The 19,101-nt window shown below is 42.3% G+C and overlaps 1 protein-coding gene across 2 annotated transcripts in view; it reads right to left on the reverse strand.

Moving 5' to 3' along the window:
* Positions 1–2,469: 2,469 nt before the first annotated feature.
* Marchf6 (membrane associated ring-CH-type finger 6) overlaps positions 2,470–19,101 on the reverse strand; it is a 68,235-nt gene continuing 51,603 nt past the window's right edge. For both annotated transcript variants that reach the window (XM_090332131.1, XM_090332132.1), the window contains exons 21-26: positions 18,309–18,490; positions 16,125–16,259; positions 13,148–13,237; positions 9,818–9,950; positions 6,645–6,780; positions 2,470–2,877 (exon numbers count right to left, since the gene is read on the reverse strand). In XM_090332131.1, the coding sequence (XP_090188257.1) occupies positions 2,787–2,877; positions 6,645–6,780; positions 9,818–9,950; positions 13,148–13,237; positions 16,125–16,259; positions 18,309–18,490 (767 nt within the window). In that variant the 3' untranslated portion in view covers positions 2,470–2,786. The remainder of the gene's footprint in view (positions 2,878–6,644; positions 6,781–9,817; positions 9,951–13,147; positions 13,238–16,124; positions 16,260–18,308; positions 18,491–19,101) is intronic.

The raw sequence follows: 19,101 nt of genomic DNA on the forward strand, positions 1-19,101 counted from the left end.
TTTCTTGATAATGACTAACATTCTCTGAAGGAGAATTTTACAATGTAAAAACAATGTGTTATAGTAAACAGCTTGATAATAGTGAAAATGAAAATTTAAGTAGCTTGCTTGTGAAATTTATTAAGGGCCAGTGGTAACATAATGGCACTAGTTTCATGTGTTTGTATGTGTGCGCAAACAATACAGTATAGAAGTGTCCAGTGTTTTGTTTTTACAAAGTCATCAATTCAATCTAAATTCAAGAATTACTCTTTAATAGTATTTTGCCAATACAGAAATGACATATCTGGGATCAAATCATTGGTGAGAAAGTTATTCTCTGTTATTTGTATAAGGAAAAGAAAAAGATTCCAGTAACAGTAGTTCTATTAAGTGTTGAAATCATCTGTTTACATCTGGAGTTGAAAGTCTCCTTTTGTTTTACCAGAGAACAGGAAACAATAAAAATCAAAACCTAAAAACATGGAGCTTTAAGGCTAGCTATACAAATACTTCAGTTGGCATTTTGCTCGTTTTCATCTCAACTATTACTTTACAGTTTAAAAATCAAACATAATTCCCTAATGAACTGCATGCTTCATACAATGAAAATGTGATAACTGGATATGAAACTCATCTCAAAGGTTGATTTGTCTTCAATTTCTACACAGTAAACAGAAAGCAGAAAGGTCTTTTCTAGTAAATCAACCTCCTGAAGACAGAGCTAGCCTAACGTAAAAGGAAGCAGAATGGCGCTGCAGCAAATGCCGTGAGTCCTGTGTGGAGAGGGCAGCAGCGTGAGCACTTCTCCACGTGGGCTCGCGATACTTGTGACTCCTGGGTAGTGACAAAGCCTGGATGCTTCTGGAGCAGACCTGAGTCAGGCAGGCCAAGAATGCGTTCCTCACCAGAGGATGGATCTTTCTGAAAACAGCTGGAGAGAGTACGACGCCTAGGGGCTTTCCTCACGAAGATAACACAAAGCTATGTGCCAATGAAATACGTAATATCTAGCAAGATTCATTTAAAATTTCATAGGATAAACAACTTATAACCTGTGATGTCTGTCTAGAGCTCTATTAATGTGTCCTAACACTTCATATCAAGACTCACAAACCCTTTAAAATTCAATTCAAAACAAATTAAGTCACCTGCCCAAGTCACTCATTTTCAAAGAGAACAGCTCATGTAGACATACACCACAAGGCATCGCATCCTAAAATGCTAATTTTCTGCAGTGAGACTACATTTCTGAATAAAGGCAGGGTTTGCTACCAAAGACCTCACTTCCAGTACAAGACAAAGGCCACTACAAAGTGCCGGGGGGGGGGGGGGGGTTAACACTGACTCCTATGCTGAGCATTTTCTTATATACTGATGTTCAAAATGTATTTTGTATTTGCTTATTGCTTAGGGAATTTTTTTTTAAAAAAACACAATATTTCCCTCAATTTTTGTAGCTTATGTTTGGCTGACATTCATTTTTTAAAAAGATTCTCAGATTTAACCTCTAACACTATATGGAAATTCATTTATCACTCCTGAAGAGCTGTACTGTCCATGAAAACTCTAAATTGTCAATACTATCCTTCACTGTATTACTGAATACTTAGATCATGTATTAACCACTCCAGTCCTCAAAGCAGATGTTAGTGTTCGGTTCTCTGAGATTTTATAGCACAGTCACAATGAAATACATTCCTATGTTAAAAAGCAAGCTCCCTCCTTCTGGAAGAAATAAAAGAGTTGGTTTTTATTTACAGTTTTATCCTGTAAACAAAGATCTGTGGAAATGTACTCTAGTACTGACACTCCCACCGCTGCACTAAGCAGCAAAGAGGGCTCTGTCACCCGAGATCCAAGACCAATGCGGGGAACCACACTTTCTAAGCATCTGAGAACTGCCTCCATCCAGTCTGAAGTGGCGTGGGCTGGTGCTGTCACAACTAAGACTTATGATCGTGCTGCGCACGCCTCTTTTGGCAGTTGCTAACAACAAAAGAACTGCATGGAAGGAGGGAAACTGAGGGAAATCGACATTTGCACTTTTTATCTTCCTAAGTTATAGACATGCCCCAACAAGCACAAAACCCAACTCCCAATGCTGATCACTAGGAATATGAAATTATCAAAATTTAAAACGATTTCTTCACCTAGCACAAGATACTATACAATATTACAAACACAGACACATGAAAAAAATCAGGCAGTAGAAAATGTACAACAGCTTTGGTGTTATACAAAATCATTTCCCCAAAATGACTGCCAGTGAAGCCAAAGTTCACGGTCTCTTACCACAGATGCTCCTCCACGGCACATGTCTACTCTTGCCTTTTAGGTTTCAGCAGGGTCTGCGGAGTGGAGAAAGAACCGCACAGAGTTCATTAGGACTCTAGGACACCAATGGCGCTCCAGGGCGACGGTGGTGTCGCGCCTGGGCACAAACTGCTCTGTGGCATGTTTCCTGTCGAGATCACAGCAGGTCCAAAATAAAGTGACAACCAGATTTAATAAATTAATATACATTTTGTTTAAAGATGTACAATGCACATTCTGTTTAATCCAAGGTTTCGGGGCATCAGGGAGCTTCTATTTACACATGTACAGATCTCAGACAGCAGTGGTGGCGGCAGATGCAGGAAGAGCAGCAGACCCTTATTGCTGCTCTCTGAATGCTGAGGACACAAGTCAAGTACATTTAACTTAAAAACAATGCTGAGAGATCACGGGAAAATCTCCAAAGTGAGAAGTCCACAAGAAAGGACACGTAAAGGCAAGGGGAAGGTCAAGGAGTTGAGACAACCACTTTATTCTTGGGACGACTGTGGAGGTGGTGCAGACGTGCCTTGCTTGCCAGATTTCCGTTCGTAGTTCACCAGGCGTTGCCCAACAAGGTATCTAGGTTATAAAGACAGGGAGGTCACTTCAGGTATGCTTCTACCTATAAAAGTTTCCAAAGAGCAGCCAATGGTCCTTTATTGTTTTGTATAATAGCTTGCTCATTATGTTATGCCCTCAACCCCCAAACCCTTTTCTTTGCAGTACCTGGTCAGGGTCTTGTGCCTAATAGGTAAGTCCATTTGAACCACACCTCCGGTCTTTATTTCTAGTGTTTTTGTCCTGCCGCCACCCCTACTTCAGGGCAGTGTGGATAGTGATCCCATTTTTGCTTCCCTACCTGAGAGAAGTGCATGCACATGGCACTTAACTTTTTGTTAGAATCATAAATAGGTTTTGCCCTAGCTGGCCTTAAACCAGGACTCTTTTGATCTCAGCTCCCTAAGTAGCTGGAATTAGTCATGAGCAACATATCCAGCCAGTTTTTAAATTGCTGCTGTTGGTTATGGTGCTTGAACTTGGTTGGGACCTAGGTGCTGTCCTGGCTGCTCTTGCTCAAGGCTACAGCTCTACCACTTTAAGCCACAGCTTCGTTTCCAGTTTACTGGCAGTTTATTGGAGACAAAGAGTCTCATGGAATCCCTGCCTAGGTTGGCCTTGAACCCTGCAATCCTCAGATCTCAGGCTCCCAAGGAGCTAGGATTACACAGGTGAGCTGCCAACACCTGGCCTGCTGGTTTGTTTTTAAGGCAGGGTAATCACTACTCTGCTAGAGCTGGCCTCAAACTTAAGATCCTCTTGCTTCTGCCTTCTGAGTAAATGGAATTAAGTGTATGTCACAGGCATTATCTAATCCCTACTCTGGCTTTTTAATGCAGTGTGTGTGTGTGTGCTTAAATTCAAGGTCTGAATGCTGTCTCAATACTAGCTAGTACTACTTGAGCCACAGCTCTACTTCCTGAGATAAGAGGCTCACAGACTTTCCTGGTGGTTTTGAACTATGTTTGTCAGATCTCAGCCTCCTAAGTAGCTAGGGTTATAGATGTGAATGCATTTAAGATCACAGTATTACTACTTCCAACCAGTCAACAGTTCCAGTGATCAAAGGGGTATCTGGGACAGGTACCGCTGAGGGGTAACAGGGTTTGCAAGAGTATGCACTATCATAGATGGATTAGAAGGTCTCATAAACGGTGACACTTGGAGGAAATAAGTGTCACAGTAAAATAAACTCAGGGAATGTATGTGCTATGATTCTTATGTAATAAACCAACTTAAGTGTTAAGATAATGGATAGGACTATCAGTAAGCTTAGTGGAAGAAGTAGGACATGAACTGGTTATAGAAAAAAGGAGAAATCAAAGTGAAGATTTCAGGGTATTAAGGATGGTGAGCGTGTGAGTGGTGGGTGGTGTGTAGTTCATGAACACAAGAGTTAGGTAATGGGCCGGGAGTTTGGCCTAGTGTAGAGTGCTTGCCTAGCATGCACAAAGACCCAAGTTTGATTCCTCAGTACCTCATACATAGAAACGCCAGAAGTGGTGCTATGGCTCAAGTGGTAGAGCTTTAGCCTTGAGAAAGCCCAAAGACAGTGCTCAGGCCCTGACTTCAAGCCCCAGGACTGAGTGATGTCATAAAAGGGGCAAAAGGGGCGGGGCTGGGAAAGTAAGGCAGGAGTGAGTTACTGGGATGATGATACTGACAAGGCTGGGGATCTTCTAAAAGGAGATGGATCTGTCCCCCAAGAGAGGAGAGCAGAAGCTGCCAAGGAGGGCTCATTGAATGCAAGGAGATGGCTGGAATGTTGGCTGATCCCTGGCTGATGGCCGATGCCAAGGCTGAATGGCAATGAGTGGTGAGGCTAGCACCAGTGTGAGAGTGCACCACTTGAAGGCAGGTGGTCAGACCCAGAACGGGCATGCTCAATTCATGTGTGGTAGAGCTCTAGCCTTGAGAAAGTCCAAGGACTTTGAGCTCAGGCCCTGAGCTCAAGCCCAGGACTGGCCAAAAAAAAACAACAACAAAAAAAACCTAATAACAATTTAAATTTTTGGGAACGTTTTTGTTTTCTGAGAGGAAGGAAAAGGGACAGAGAAAAAGTGATATGGGGGTTAGATTGATAGAAACACACCATAAAACATGTCTGGAGGTGCAACAGCCATAAATGTATTTGGCTTTAAAGCTATAAATGAATAGCTGGGTGCTGTGGCTCACACCTGTAATCCTAGATACTCAGGAGGCTGAAATCTGAAGACCATGGTTCAGACAGGATACAGGTGTGAAGGAAAGAAGCAAACAGGGAGGAAACTCCCAGAGTCGAGTCTGCTAATTTGCAATTCTGTTTGCTATACTACTCTTCAGCCAAAGCAAGTGACTCTGTCTTTCATCACTGACAACCTCCCCTCCCCTTCTGTCATGATTGACAGTCCTTTCTTTTTTAATACTATGCCTGACAGTACTTACATTTTTCACTTTCAGCTTCTGGAGATATATGCACACACATCTTGACAGTGCCAGAGGGTCTAGCCCCTGTCAATATCTACCTTCTGAATAGCCAATATCAGAGTTACACATGCATTTATCTGTAAGATCCCCTCAGAGGCAAAGTGTGGTACACATCAGTAATCCTGGTGCTTGGGAAGCTGAGGCAGTAAGATCATGAGTTTGGAGCTAGCCCGAGAACATGAAGACCCTGCCTGGCATGGTCATTACTAATAACATGATGGCTACAGGCAAACTGGAATGGTCATTTATAAACTTGCTTTGGTAGATACCATCAAAGCAGAGGATGCAGCTTTCTTTTAGGATAGCTGTATGCCAGGAAGATCTTTTACTCAGACTTCTCCAATCTGTCAGTGAGATCAGGCAGAAGAGTTTTCAATGATTTTCTCAATACAGAGGAACCTCAGACAAGTGCAGAAACTTTACAGTCTTTCTATACAGTAGAGTAACCTGGTAGAAGCTAATGGTAACATCTAGTGTTCGTGAGTTTTTTTATGTTGTTTGTTTTGGTTTTGTTTTGGGGTTTTTTTTGGTGGGTCATGGGGCCTGAACTCTGGGCCTGGGCATAGTCCCTGAGCGCTTCATCTCAAAGCTACCACCCTACCCCTGTCCCTGGGCTCTTCAGCTCAAGGCTACTGCCTTACCACAGGAGCCACAGCCCTTTCCCAGTTTTCTAGTGATTAAATGAAGGTAAGAGTCTCAGTTTCTTTAGTGCCTGGACTGGCTTTGAACCGTGATCCTAAGATCTTAGCCTCCAGAGTAGCAAGGATTACATGCGTGAGTCACCTGCCCGGCTGCGGTTTTTGTTGTTGTTTTGGGGTTTCTTTTTTTTTTTGGGCCAATCCTGGGTTTTGAACTCAGAGCCTGGGCAGTGTCCTTGGGCTTGCTCAAGGCAAGCGTTCTACCACTTGAGCCACAGCACCACTTCTGGCTTTTTTCTGTGTATATAGAATCAAACCCAGGGCTTCATGGATACTAGGCAAGCACTCTATACCCCTAGGCCATGCTCCCCAGCCCAGCGTCTAGTTCTTATCTAAAATCATGCAATATATTGTTGGTCCAAAACATGCAAAACAGGCTGATAAATGAATGAGCACTAAATCAATCTTCCTCCCCAAGTCAGCTATACGCAGAGAACCTCCTGATTCTGCTACTTGGACCATCTTGATTCCATGCTCCGTCTCATCCCATGCCCATCTGTGCGTGGGTACTACATCACACTCCCAGGCCCTGAGTACTGTTTCCTCATGATGACCACATTAAAGACAAACAAGGAACGAGAGATAATACCTAAAGAAGAGTGGCTAAATGAGTTCCAGACTTACTTGTCATTTTTAATATGCTCATAAAGGCGCTTAAACTGGCGGACCTGGAAGGACAGGATTCCCAGCAGTACCACAACCATGAGTAAAAATGGATAAATCCGCCGGTGGACTAAGTTTTGCATTTCTGCAGTAACACCTGGAAAACCAAGAATGGAAGATTTTAAGTATTATATTGACATGGTTTGGATTCTATGTCTTGTGATTCTCAAGAATTCAAGAATTTCTGCCCAGTGGAGGTGCCTCATACCTGTAATCCTAGCTAGTCAGGAGACTGAAGAATGCAATTTCAAAGCCAGCCAAGGCAGGAAAGTCTGAAACTCCAATTAACCACCAAAAAGCCCAAAGTGGACCTCTGGTTCAAGGACTAGCCTTAACATCACCAAGGCCTTGAGTTCAAGCTGCAGTTCTCAACAGTGAAAGACAGTTTCAACAAGTTCTATCTCTAAGAAACTGACCTTTATTGAAGGGTAGGCTGGGGGAGAGATTGGTTGTGGAGTTTGAACTCAGAGCTGGGCTCTTTTGCTCAAAGTCAGCACTTTCTCATTTGGAGCCACATCTCCACTTTCGGTTTTCTGGTGGTTAACTGTAGATGAGTCTCAAGGCCTTTCCTGCCCAGGCTGGCTTTGAATAGAGGTCCTCAGATCTCAGCCTCCTGAGTAGGTAGGATTACAGGCAAGTCACCGAGCCTGGCTGAACCTGACCTCTGTGTGCTTCTATGAGATACTCAAGAGAACCAGAAAAATTCCTTTACTATTCTTTCCCCTTTGTATAAAGTCTTTCCAACAGAGCTCATAATGAAATTTCTAATGATGCAAAAATGAAAAAGTTGGGGCTATGAGTTTGGCCTAGTGGCAGGGTGCTTGCCTAGCATGCACAAAGCCCTGGGTTCAATTCCTTGGTACCACATACACAGAACAAGTTCAAGTTGTGAGTGCTAGTCTTGAGGACAGTACTCAGACTCTGAGTTCAAGCCCCAGGACTGGCAGAAGGAAAGAAGGGAAGGAGAAGGAAAGGAGGAGGAGAAGGAAGAAGAAGAGGAGGAGGAGGAGGGGAGGGGAGAGGGGAAATAATTTTAGGTCTGAAAACCTAAAAAGTAATTCTTAACTCTCTATCATCAATGTGCAGAATATCACTAATATACATTAGTGATCACAAGATAAAAAGTATAGAATATTAAAAAGATTCTTATAATTATAACAGTTTACTAGAACATAAAACAAATACCTTTATTTAAAATGAAGATTAATTTTAATGAAGTGGTTCGTCAGTTAAGTAATAAATAATATTGCACTGTATTTTAATATGATGTGTATAATACTTGGTGGTGACAATTCGAATCAAATGAAAACCTGATGTTTTGATTCACAAAGAACCAGAAAACACTGTCACCGTAACCCCTGTACTCCAGCAGACTGAAGGACACAGCACCTGTTTTTGCTTATTACAAAGTCACTTAAGCTTGCTTGCTGCCTCACCAGGGTATATTGCTGAGAAAGAAGCGGCTGCTGACGCTGCAACCTGTGGTGGCCCTCAAGACTTCTATGGGGTTGTAGAAAATCTATTTCTTGACCTGAAAAATTTACATGCCACATTAAAGTTTGCTGTCTAAGTCTGTCCTGTCTTGTGGTTAGATGACAGAGAAAAGACATTTCTTGGAAGAGAATAAGACGAATGAGCCGGGTGCTGGTGGCTCACACCTGTAATCCTCAGGAGGCTAAGATCTGAGGATCGAGGTTCAAAGCCAGTTTATGAGACTCTTAGCTCCAATGAGCCACCAGAAAACCAGAAGTGGAGCCGTGGCTCAAAGTGGTAGAGTGGTAGCCTAGCGCAAAAGAACTCAAGGACAGTGCCCAGGCGCTGAGTTCATGCCCCATAACAAAAAAAAAATAAATGGAAGTATGAAGAGTGAGAAGCATGGGAGAAGTATGTTGCAGTAAAGGTCATTTGGTATGTCTAACAGTGCAACACGGAGTAAGACATCGAATTAGGTAAAATTGGAGCCAAGGTTAAAGCAAGAAGAGAAGCCATGACCTATGCCAATGACCTAGGCCATAGAAGAACAAATGGAAATACTTTTCACCAAGAACATAGTTTGTCTGAAAGGCCATCAAGGGCACACTGTGATCAGTAAGCTAGTGGGGTAAGTTCAAGGCTGGAAGACTAGACAAGAGATCACCCATGGTAAGGCGAGAAAAAAGCCAGGGCAAAACTACCAGAGACTTGGCATGCCTGTGGTGAGATCAATGGAACTACTAAAACCTTCTAGTTTTCTCATTTAGGCAATTTGTAGTTTGTTTTAGTTCTCTGTCCTGGGGGCTTGAACTTTGGGTCTGGGCAATGCCCCTGACCCCTCCCTGTGCTCAAGGCTAGCACTCTACCCCTTGATCCACACACCACTTTTGGCTTCTGGCCTTTTCTGTGTAGTGGTACTAAGGAATCGAATCCAGGGGTTTCCTGCATGCTAGGCAAGCACTCTACCACATAGACAATACTGCAGTTCTTGAGCGAGAGAAATCGGGAAGAGAAAAACACCTATGAAGTTATTAACTATGCTAGGTTTAATGTCAGGACCAATGAGTAAGACACTTGGAGTAACTGATGTCACAAATTAAGTCTCTACTATTTGGTTTTTCCCTTTCGCTGACATATCTTAAAAATTAAATATAACGGTATTTTAGGGGCTGGGACTTTGGCCTAGTGGTAGAGTGCTTGCCTAGCATGCATGACGACCCAGGTTTGATTCCTCAGTACCACATATATAGAAAAAGCTGGAAATGGTGCTGTGGCTCAAGTTACAGAGCTCTAGCCTTGAGAAAGCCCAAGGACAATGCTCAGGCCCTGAGTTCAAGTCCCAGGATTGGCGCCCCAAAAAAAAGTAAGTTCATGTGATCACTGAACTAATAAGGAGAAAACTTGAAGACAAGCTAATTCTGCCTATTGTAAGGAATAGTGTAAATGTTATTACCTTCTCACCTACCTAAAGAGCTTTAAGAGCCTTCTAATCTTACCCTGTGTGGTCAAATCTAAGGAAGTTATTTTGAAGCTATGGTTACTGTCTATTAAGAAAACAAAGTATCTGGAGTCCGAGAACCATTGTTCTGATGATGTGACAAGGATGTCATGATGTTAATAAAGGCTCTCTCTTTCAAAGATTTGCAACCAGCATTACCTACCTAGTAGAGGAACAACGCCAGAAGCAATGACATAAGGTACACAGAGGGAAAGCAAGAGCACAGAGATCACCGGAGCTGCCAGTTTACGAATGATATAGTGAAGGTCAATGTTCCGGATGCCGTTTGCATAGACCTGAAACAGTGAAAACAAGCATACAACTTGTTTGGTAAACACGTCATTTGAAATATGATGTAAAAATCAATGTTAATAAATTCTTTTAAAAAAACACCAAGGATACAAAATCTTCATGTTCCTATAGCAACCTACTGAATCAAAGCCACAGAGAACTAAATCTATCAACCCAGAAGGATTTCAAACTGGTTATTTTTCCCAAATCAGGCAAATTCTAAGACATAAACTTAAGCTGGATGTGGTAGGGCATACCTGTTATCCCAGAGAGGCAGAGATTGGGAGAATGGTAGTTTAAGGCCAGCCTGAGCAAAGTTTAGCCAGATCTTATGTTAAAAAACAAACCCGAAGTGTGATTATGCCTGTAATACCAACTACATGAAGAAAAAAAAAAGAAAAGAAACATAGGAGGATCACAGTTCAGGCTAGCTGGGCAAAAAAGTACAACATCCAAGTAGCTCTGTGGCTCAAGTGATAGAGTACTCACAAAGAAGCTCAGGACTAAGCCCTGAGTTCAAGTCCTATAATGGACAAAAACAACAACAACAAAAAAAACACCCAATAAAACTTAAAACTGGTTTTACACACAAATGTGTTTTTTTTTTTTTTTAAGTAGTAATTCCCCAAAAGACTTCATATTGTTTTTTTATTTCTTCTACTGCTGCTGACTGAACTCAGTGCCTGGTCTTTCCTAGGAAGACTGTACTTACACCATTTGAGCCAGGCCTACTGCCCTTTTTCACCTGTCAGCTTTGGCTGTAATTCTGTTTCCCCAGTCTACTGAGGATAACAGGCCTATACCACCACACCTAGCCATCAGTTGATATGGGGTCTCCTACTCTTTGCTAGATCTAACCTTGAAGCACCATCTTCTGGTCTCTGCTTCCAAGTAGCTAGGATTACAAGCTTGAGCCACCATGCCTGGCATTTCAGTTAAGTGATTAAACACAACAACAATAATAATGTAATAATCTGAATTAGCTTTATATTTTACAATACCAAATAACACTGCACAATAGTTTAAGCCTTAAAACACCTTCACAAATACTTTGTGTATGAATGATTTGTGTATGATTTGTGTATGATTTTATTTATTATTATTATTCTTTTGGTGGTCATGGGACTTGACCTCTGGGCCTGGGTGCTGTCCCTGAGCTCTTCAGCTCAAGGCTACTGCTTTACCACTTGAGCCATAGCACCACTTCTGGATTTCTGGTAGTCAATTGGAGAAAAGAGTCTCACCAACTTTAGTGCCCAGACTGGCTTTCAACCATGATCCTCAGATCATAGCCTCCCGAGTAGCTAGAATTATAAGTGTGAGCCATTGGCACCGGGCTGATTTTTTTTTTTTCTTTTTGCCAGTCCTGGAGCTTGAACTCAGGGCCTGAACACTGCACTGTCCTTGGACTTTCCTCAAGGCTAGTGCTCTACCACTTGAGCTACAGCACCACTTCCGGCTTTTCTATGTATGTGGTATAGAGGAATCGAACCAGGTCTTCATGCGTGCTTAGCCAGCACTCTTCCGCTAGGCCAAACCCTCGGCCCAGAATGTTTTTAATTCCATGCTTTTTATCTGAGCATGATAGAAAAAAAGATATAAACAGGGGAAATGTGCTTCTGAAAAGCTTTTATCTTAGTTAACAAGTCAAAGTTATTTTCAAAAAGGCTCAGCACAGAAGAATTCTACAGTGAATATTAAAGTTCCCCACCACTTCTAGAATATTTCCATATTATCTTAGAAAATATTACTAGCTAGACCTGCAGAGGACAGAAAAGATGCATGAGGAAAAACCAGAAAGGGAAAAATCACAGTGGGTATTGAGATCAAATGGAAAAGCACCAATCTCTCTTCCTTCCCTTCTCAGAGCACAAGAAGATGTGGGACTCAACCCTATGGCCCTGGGATTTAAGTACAAACAGGCTGAAGACCTCAAAGGCACACTTCTATAATTAACAAAAGTATTACTTAAGGGGGTCTCTCCATCCCTCATGAACAGCTGAAAATAACGTGCTGTGTGTGGACAACTGCAACTCCTACTCCTCCCCACCCCAGGAGCAGACTTTTATCACCTTTGCTAGGACTGATGAAATTTTATCTGGAGTAGACTAGCTTACATACCTATCCTCAATGAGTAAGATGCCATGAACATTGACTTGTCTCATTCTTAGTAACCTTCAAAGAGTCAATACTTTGAAGATAAATGCAAATACACAGCGACTCACCAGCCCTACCTGAACTGCTAAGAACCAAAACCTTAAGGTGGAGGCACTATTATGTCTGATTTTCTTGTGCACACTGGGTTGAGCTGGGTGAAGCTTAGACATGTTACACCTTATTCATCTCACTGACCTAAGATGAGTAATCCTTAAGTATACTTTCTAGACAATTAAAGCTTAAAGAAGTAAAAGCCAAAAAAAAAGGGGGGGGGAGGGGGGCAGTCTTGGTGTTTGAACTCAGGGCCTGGGCACTGTTTCTGAGCTTCTTTGCTCAAGAATAGCACTCTACCACTTGAGCCACAATGCCACTTCTGGCACTTTCTGTGTATGTGGCACTGAGGAGTTGAACCCAGGGCTTCATGCACGCTAAGCAAGCAGTTTATCACTAGGCCACATTCCTAGCCCAAGCCAAAATATCTTATATCACCTGTTTTGCATAGAACCCTTCCATGTGGCTCAAACTGGCGGAGCACTAGCCTTGAGCAAAATTGCTCAGGAACAATGCCCAGGAACAATGCTCAGGAACAATCCCCACAACTGACAAAAAAGAGGAAAACAGTAATCTCCTAAGAAAAGAGCTGGGAGGGGAAAAACTGGGGGAGAATAACACAGGCAACGTCACTGTTCAAAAGGAAATGCATTCATTACCTGACTTATGTGTCTATAGCCCCTTTGTATAGCACATCCCCAAATACAAAATTTTAAAAATAAAACTCAGGGCAGGAGTTTAGCCTAGCATGCATGAAGACTTGGATTCAATTCCTGGGTACCATATATACAGAAAAGGCCAGGCGTGGTGCTGTGGCTCAAGTGATAGAGCTTTGATTGAAAGTTCAAGGTGAGTGCTCGGGCTCTGAGTTAAAGCCCCAGGTTGGCAATAAATAAATAAAATAAATAAGTAAATGTGGAAACAGGAAAACTAAAAATTCTACCAGCCAAACAAGCATGAACAATGTGTATTTCTCTGAAAACTCATGACTTACCTGCTCAATGACAGTTTTTAACCACCACTGAGGTCCCATCAGGGTGATGGCTGCGATGATTTTGGCGTGCAGGACTCCCAGTGCCCAGTCCTAGGGTAATGAACAACATTCTCATCTGTTTGTGCTTTTTCACCAATTCAGGACAGCTGACTTTCTTACACTATTTTACTTGAAAACAGAAGTTTTACATGACCGGTAACCATTTTATAGACGATCAATACAAAACACCTTAAGTTCAAACCCGTCAAAACCTCTTAGTGTAATCTTTTGGAAATCTACATTTCCCCACAGTAATTAGAAAAACTGTGGATATTAAAAGAGAAAAATCTGTAAGTAAAATAAGCTCTAGTTTTATCATTTTTAATCAGTCATGGGGCTTGAACTCGGGAGTCTATGTATTATGTGTATTATCCTGAGTTTTTGGGATCAAGGCTGGCACTCAACTGTTGAGCCACAACTCCATCTTTTTTTTCTTTTTGCCAGTCCTGGGACTTGAACTCTGCCTGAGCACTGTCCTTGGGCTTTCTCAAGGCTAGAGCGCTACCACTTGAGCCACAGCACCACTTCCAGCTTTTCTATGTATGTGGTACCAAGGAATTGAACCCAGGACTTCGTGCATGCTAGGCAAGCACTTTAACCACTAGGCCACACTCCTGGCCCCTCCGGCTTCTTTAGTGATTTATTCAAGATTAAGAGTTTCATGGACTTTCCTGCCCAGGTTGGCTTCAAACTGTGATCCCCAGATCTCAGCCTTTTGATTAGCTAGGATTAAAGGAGCGAAGCCACTGGTATCTGCCCCCACCTCCCCGCCTCTCATTCAACAAGATACAGCATTCACTAGCTGTGCATGGGTGAGAAAAGGCTTCTTATAAATTTTCAGCTGTGCCTTCTACCTAAGCCTCCTGATTGCTGGGATCACTGGTGGGCACCAGCACACTAGGTCTTGTGTTTATTATTCGTTCTAGTAAGAAAGAAGAAACTAGGGCCGGGAGTTTGGCCTAGTGGTAGTGTGCTTGCCTAGCATGCACGAAGACCCGGGTTCAATTCTTCAGTACCACATACATAGAAAAAAAAGCCAGAGTGGTGCTGAGGCTCAAGTGGTAGAGCTCTAGCCTTGAGAAAGTCCAAGGACAGTGCTCAGGCCCTGAGCTCAAGCCCAGGACTGGCAAAAAAAAAAAAAAAGACACTGCATGAGCAAGTTCAGGCTTCTCATCATTAGGAAAGGCTTACTATAGGTTTTTAGCTTGTGTTGGGAATTTGAGGAGGGATTTATGAATACAGTGCTTTGCTCTGTATCAGACGCATTAAAATCAGAGTAATCTAGAACTGTTACCTTAATAAGAGTTTCTGTAGAAAAGAAACAGAATGAGGCTAAAACCTGAACTAATGCTGAATCAGCAGCCTGTCATATCAGTAGAAAAAAGACAATGTTTCTGGGGTAACCCTGTTTGTTTCTTGATCTATCAGGGTCATTGAAGTTCACAATCCTGATCTTCCATGAAACTTTATCTAACAGCTCCAGGTAGGGCTGGTAACAGCAAGACTGGACACTAGACAGCATTAGAAGGCATATAATGTCCTTCTTCCTTCTCATACGAGGATATGAGACTATCAGGTACTTCCCTTTGAGACTATCAGGTATTCTGTAAAGTTACAGGTTTGTCATCATGTAAAGAACCATCTGTCTATTGTATTGGTATCAAAACATGTCCCCAAATTCTTCTCCAATCAAAAACCAGATATGCATTTCCTTGAGTCTGAGCCAAACTTTGTGACTTCCTGTAAGAATATCATGATGTAGCCAAAAGTGATATGGTAAGCTGGCACTAGTGGCTCACACCTGTAATCCTAGCTTCTCAGGAGGCTGAGATCAGAAGATCACAGTTCAAACCCAGACAGGGCAGTAAAGTCCACAGGACTCTTTTATCTCCCAATAACGCCCAGCCCCCCCACACACAGACATACAGGTCAGAAGTTTTACTGTGCCTGAAGTAGTAGAGTCCTTAAAGCTAAGGGACAGTGTCAGTCCCTAAATTCAAGTCCCAACATCAGTGCGCAGGCCGCGCGCGCGCGCACGCACGCACGCACGCACGCGCGCGCGCACACACACACACACACACAGACTCAAGTCAAAGTAAAAAAGAACAAGACACTTTACCAAAATTGAAGACTAATATGCATTTGAATCATACTTAAATATAGAATAAACCTAGTATTGTAACCTTTAATGTGAACCTGTAACTTTTTTATTTTGTTTCTGTGGCTTTAGGCTTTGCATTCGGAAACTTGAACTTGCTAGGCAGAAAAACTACCACAAAGCCATGCCCTAGTCCTTTATGCTTTATTTTTCATATAGGGTTTTCCCATTTATGCAAGGGCTTGCCTGGATGGTGATCCTCCTATTAACAATTTCCATGTAGCTGGGAAGACAGGCACCATGTTCAGCTTCTTACTGGGTGAGACAAGCGTCTCATAAACTTCTTGCCTACAGTTACCACTCAAACCATGATCCTCCTGATTTCCACGGCCTATGTAGCTATGATTATAGATGTAGGCCACTATATCCAGTGACCTACAACTCTTAAAAGCTGAAGATTAGCTAGTTTTCATGCCAGTGGCTCAGGACTGTGATCCTAGCTACTTTGGAGACAGATCTGAGGACTGCTGTTCCTAAGCCAGCCAGGATAGGAAAAGTGCAAGACTCCTATCTTCAATGAACCACCAAAAAGCCAGAACTGAAGAACACTAGCATTAAGCAAAAGGGCTTGGAGAATGCATCCAGATACTGAGTTCAAGCCCCAGAAACAGGACAGACGGACAGACACACACACACCTCTCTCTCCTTCGCCCCCCCCCCAGCCCCTCTCTCTCCTTTCAAGGATTCCTCAACCACAAAATCACTTGAAATAAATGAGAATATTTTTTATTCCAAATATCTAACACACACTCACATCCTGAAGCAAAGAGATGCACTTACCTGCCATGGATAAAAAAGAGGAGTCTGATCCAAAGGAACCCTCAGGGGAGCAACAATAACCAGCTCAAACAGGAGCCCCAAAAGGAGTGGGACAACTCCAGCCAGCAGTACTGCGACTATTAAGGTCTTCATTATCTATCAGGAAGCAAAGGACCACATCACTGAATTATCTCCTTGACTCACACTATCTACTTCCAGTCTTATTTTTCCCTTTGATCTGGTGCCTATTATGCAACTCTATTAATCTGAAGTAACTTGCCACAGGTTCTACTTATACACATTTTCATGTTATGTGTTTAACCATATGACCTCAAATGAAATGAAAACCTGAAATTACGAGGCACTGTCATTAAACAGGGATTATACAGAAAATTCATTTTTCCTACATGCTATTGGCCAGGTGCTATGCTATTTCCTCCCAGCTTCATTCTCAGTACTAAGCTTTTGTTTGCCAAAGAAAAGGCCAGGTGCCAGTGGCTCATTCCTATAATCCTACCTACTCAAGAGGCCGAGATCTGAGGATCACAGCTCTATGCTAGGTCATACATGAGGCTAATATTTCCAATTAGCCACCAGAAAACTGAAAGTGGAACTGTGACTCAAACTGGTAGAGCACTAGCCTTGAGTGAAAGAGCTCAAGGACAATGTCTACGCTAGAGCTTAGAGTTCAAGCCCCAGACTGATACAAAATAGGAAAGAAGGAAGGGGGGGAGAAGGGGGGGAAAAGGGGAGGGAGGAAGGGGGGAAGGGGAGGGAGGAAGGGGAGGAGAGGGGTGGGAGGGAAGAAAGATAGGGAGGGAGGGGGAGAGAAAGGAGAAGAGAGGAGAGGGAAGGGAAAGAAGGGAGGGGAGGGAAGTAATGGAAGGAGAGGAAGGGAGGGGGACAGGAGGAGGAGGGGAGAGGAAGGAAGAGGAAACGAGGGGAGGGAAAGTAAAAGAATAAGGATTTGATTTTTTCTTCTGATTTAACAGGCTTAGCTGTGAACCCTGAGATGAACTGGTATAGGAAAGGGCTCTAATCTTATTAATGTAATTGATCACAATGATCCACCTGTCTTCCTTTAGAACAGTTTGTGGTCCAAGAGAACATACTATGATAAAAAATGTTCTGTATCTATCCAATACAATAGCCATGTGGCCACATAGGCAATGTATTTGACAGTGTAGCACTAGAAATTGGACCACATAGAAAAATGAGAAAAGTGACACAAAATGAAATGGCAACTACAAAATCCTGACAATGAAATCAGTCTTCAAAGTAGTCATGGGCCAGGCAAGGTAGCTCACATCTATAATCACAGCTACTTGGGAGATGGAGATCATGGGTCCAGGTCAGCCTGGGCAAAAAAGTTATCAACATGTCATCTCACGGAATAGCCAAGGTGTGATGGTACATACTTGTAATCCCAGGTATTTGGGGGATATTTGTAGGAAAACTGAAATCCCAGGGCAGGCAAAAACACAAGGCCTATCAAAAATCAAAGCAGGGGCCGGGAGTTTGGACTAGTGGTAGAGTGCTTGCCTAGCACGCACAAAGACCAGGGTTCGAATCCTGGGTACCACATATATATAGAAAAGCCGAAAGTGGTGCTGAGACTCAAGTGGTAGAGCTCTAGCCTTGAGAAAGCCCAAGCACAGTGCTCAGGCCTTGAGCTCAAGCCCAGGACTGGGGTGGGGGTGGAGGCAAGCAAAGCAAACCAAAAGGGGCTGAAAGTGTTAACAGTGCCTGCCTAGCAAGCCTAGAGGCCGTGAGTTCAAACCCAAAATACAGCCCCCAAAATATTAACCTAGGATTTTGATAACCTCTATTTAAGTTACCCTCAGTAAGTACAGTGTTTCAACAGAAGATCAAACATGTTTTATGTGTTCATGGTAAATTGTGATGATACATTAGAATATCAAATGAAAACCAGACTTAGCTGATGTTTACATTTTAAATAGTTAAATGTCTCATTTTAGGGATTAAATAGCATTTAAACCCCTCTGCTCCTAAAATACAACAAATTCCCTTTAAAAATGGATTTTATTAATATTTATTATATGTTAAGTGGAAATATGAAGTTTTCTGGTTTGACCAATACAAATTGTACATTTTTACTAAATTATTACAAGATACCATATAACTTATAGTTACTATACAATGTTTGCAACAACTAGAAAAGTTCATTGCTATTATAAAACCTACCATGAGGGACCACTCTTTAACCTTCTGGAAGATCACTCTGCGGCCCTGGGGCATCCATGCCACCAGCACTGTCACGGCCCTTATGGTTAGCCAACAAACATAGAGACCACAAGCAGCTGTGTAGAGCTCATGGATTTTGGCAGTCCCCGTCCAAAATGACATTAACCAACGGCCAGCAAATACTGAAAATAGAAAGGCTGACAAATGAGACATGTGGCTAGGTAGAGATATCTGTCATCTGGATATCTAATTAGTACTTTTACATTACAAAAAGAGAATGAAGGGGCCGGGAGTTTGGCTTAGTGGTAGAGTGCTTGCCTAGCATGCACGAAGACCCGGGTTCGATTCCTTGGTGCCACATACTTAGAAAAAGCCGTAAGTGATGCTGAGGCACAAGTGGTAGAGCTCTAGCCTTGAGAATAATCCAAGGACAGTGCTCAGGCCCTGAGCTTAAGACCAGGACTGGCAAAAAAAAAAAAAAAAAAAGAAAAGAAAGAAAGGAAGAAAAAGAGAATGAAAAATATACGATTATTTGACTAAAGCACGATCAAAACAAGTCAATGGGACCTAACTCCTTCAGGGTAGGTATCTTAATGTACCAGGCCATTATGTGTTCTTATTCTCTTAAAAACGCTTCAGGGGATTGTTTCCAATACCAATTAAAATTATTATGCATGTAATAAAGAGAATTTCTTTTTTATTTGTAGTATCAATATTTAAACAGAAACATTACTAATTTAGAATAACTTTCTTCCAAATGATTCCTTTATTACAGAAAACTGAGTGTACTTTA

Source organism: Megascapheus bottae, chromosome 4, assembly GCF_031878675.1.
Source record: "Megascapheus bottae isolate mThoBot1 chromosome 4, mThoBot2.hap1, whole genome shotgun sequence".
NCBI lineage: Eukaryota > Metazoa > Chordata > Mammalia > Rodentia > Geomyidae > Megascapheus > Megascapheus bottae.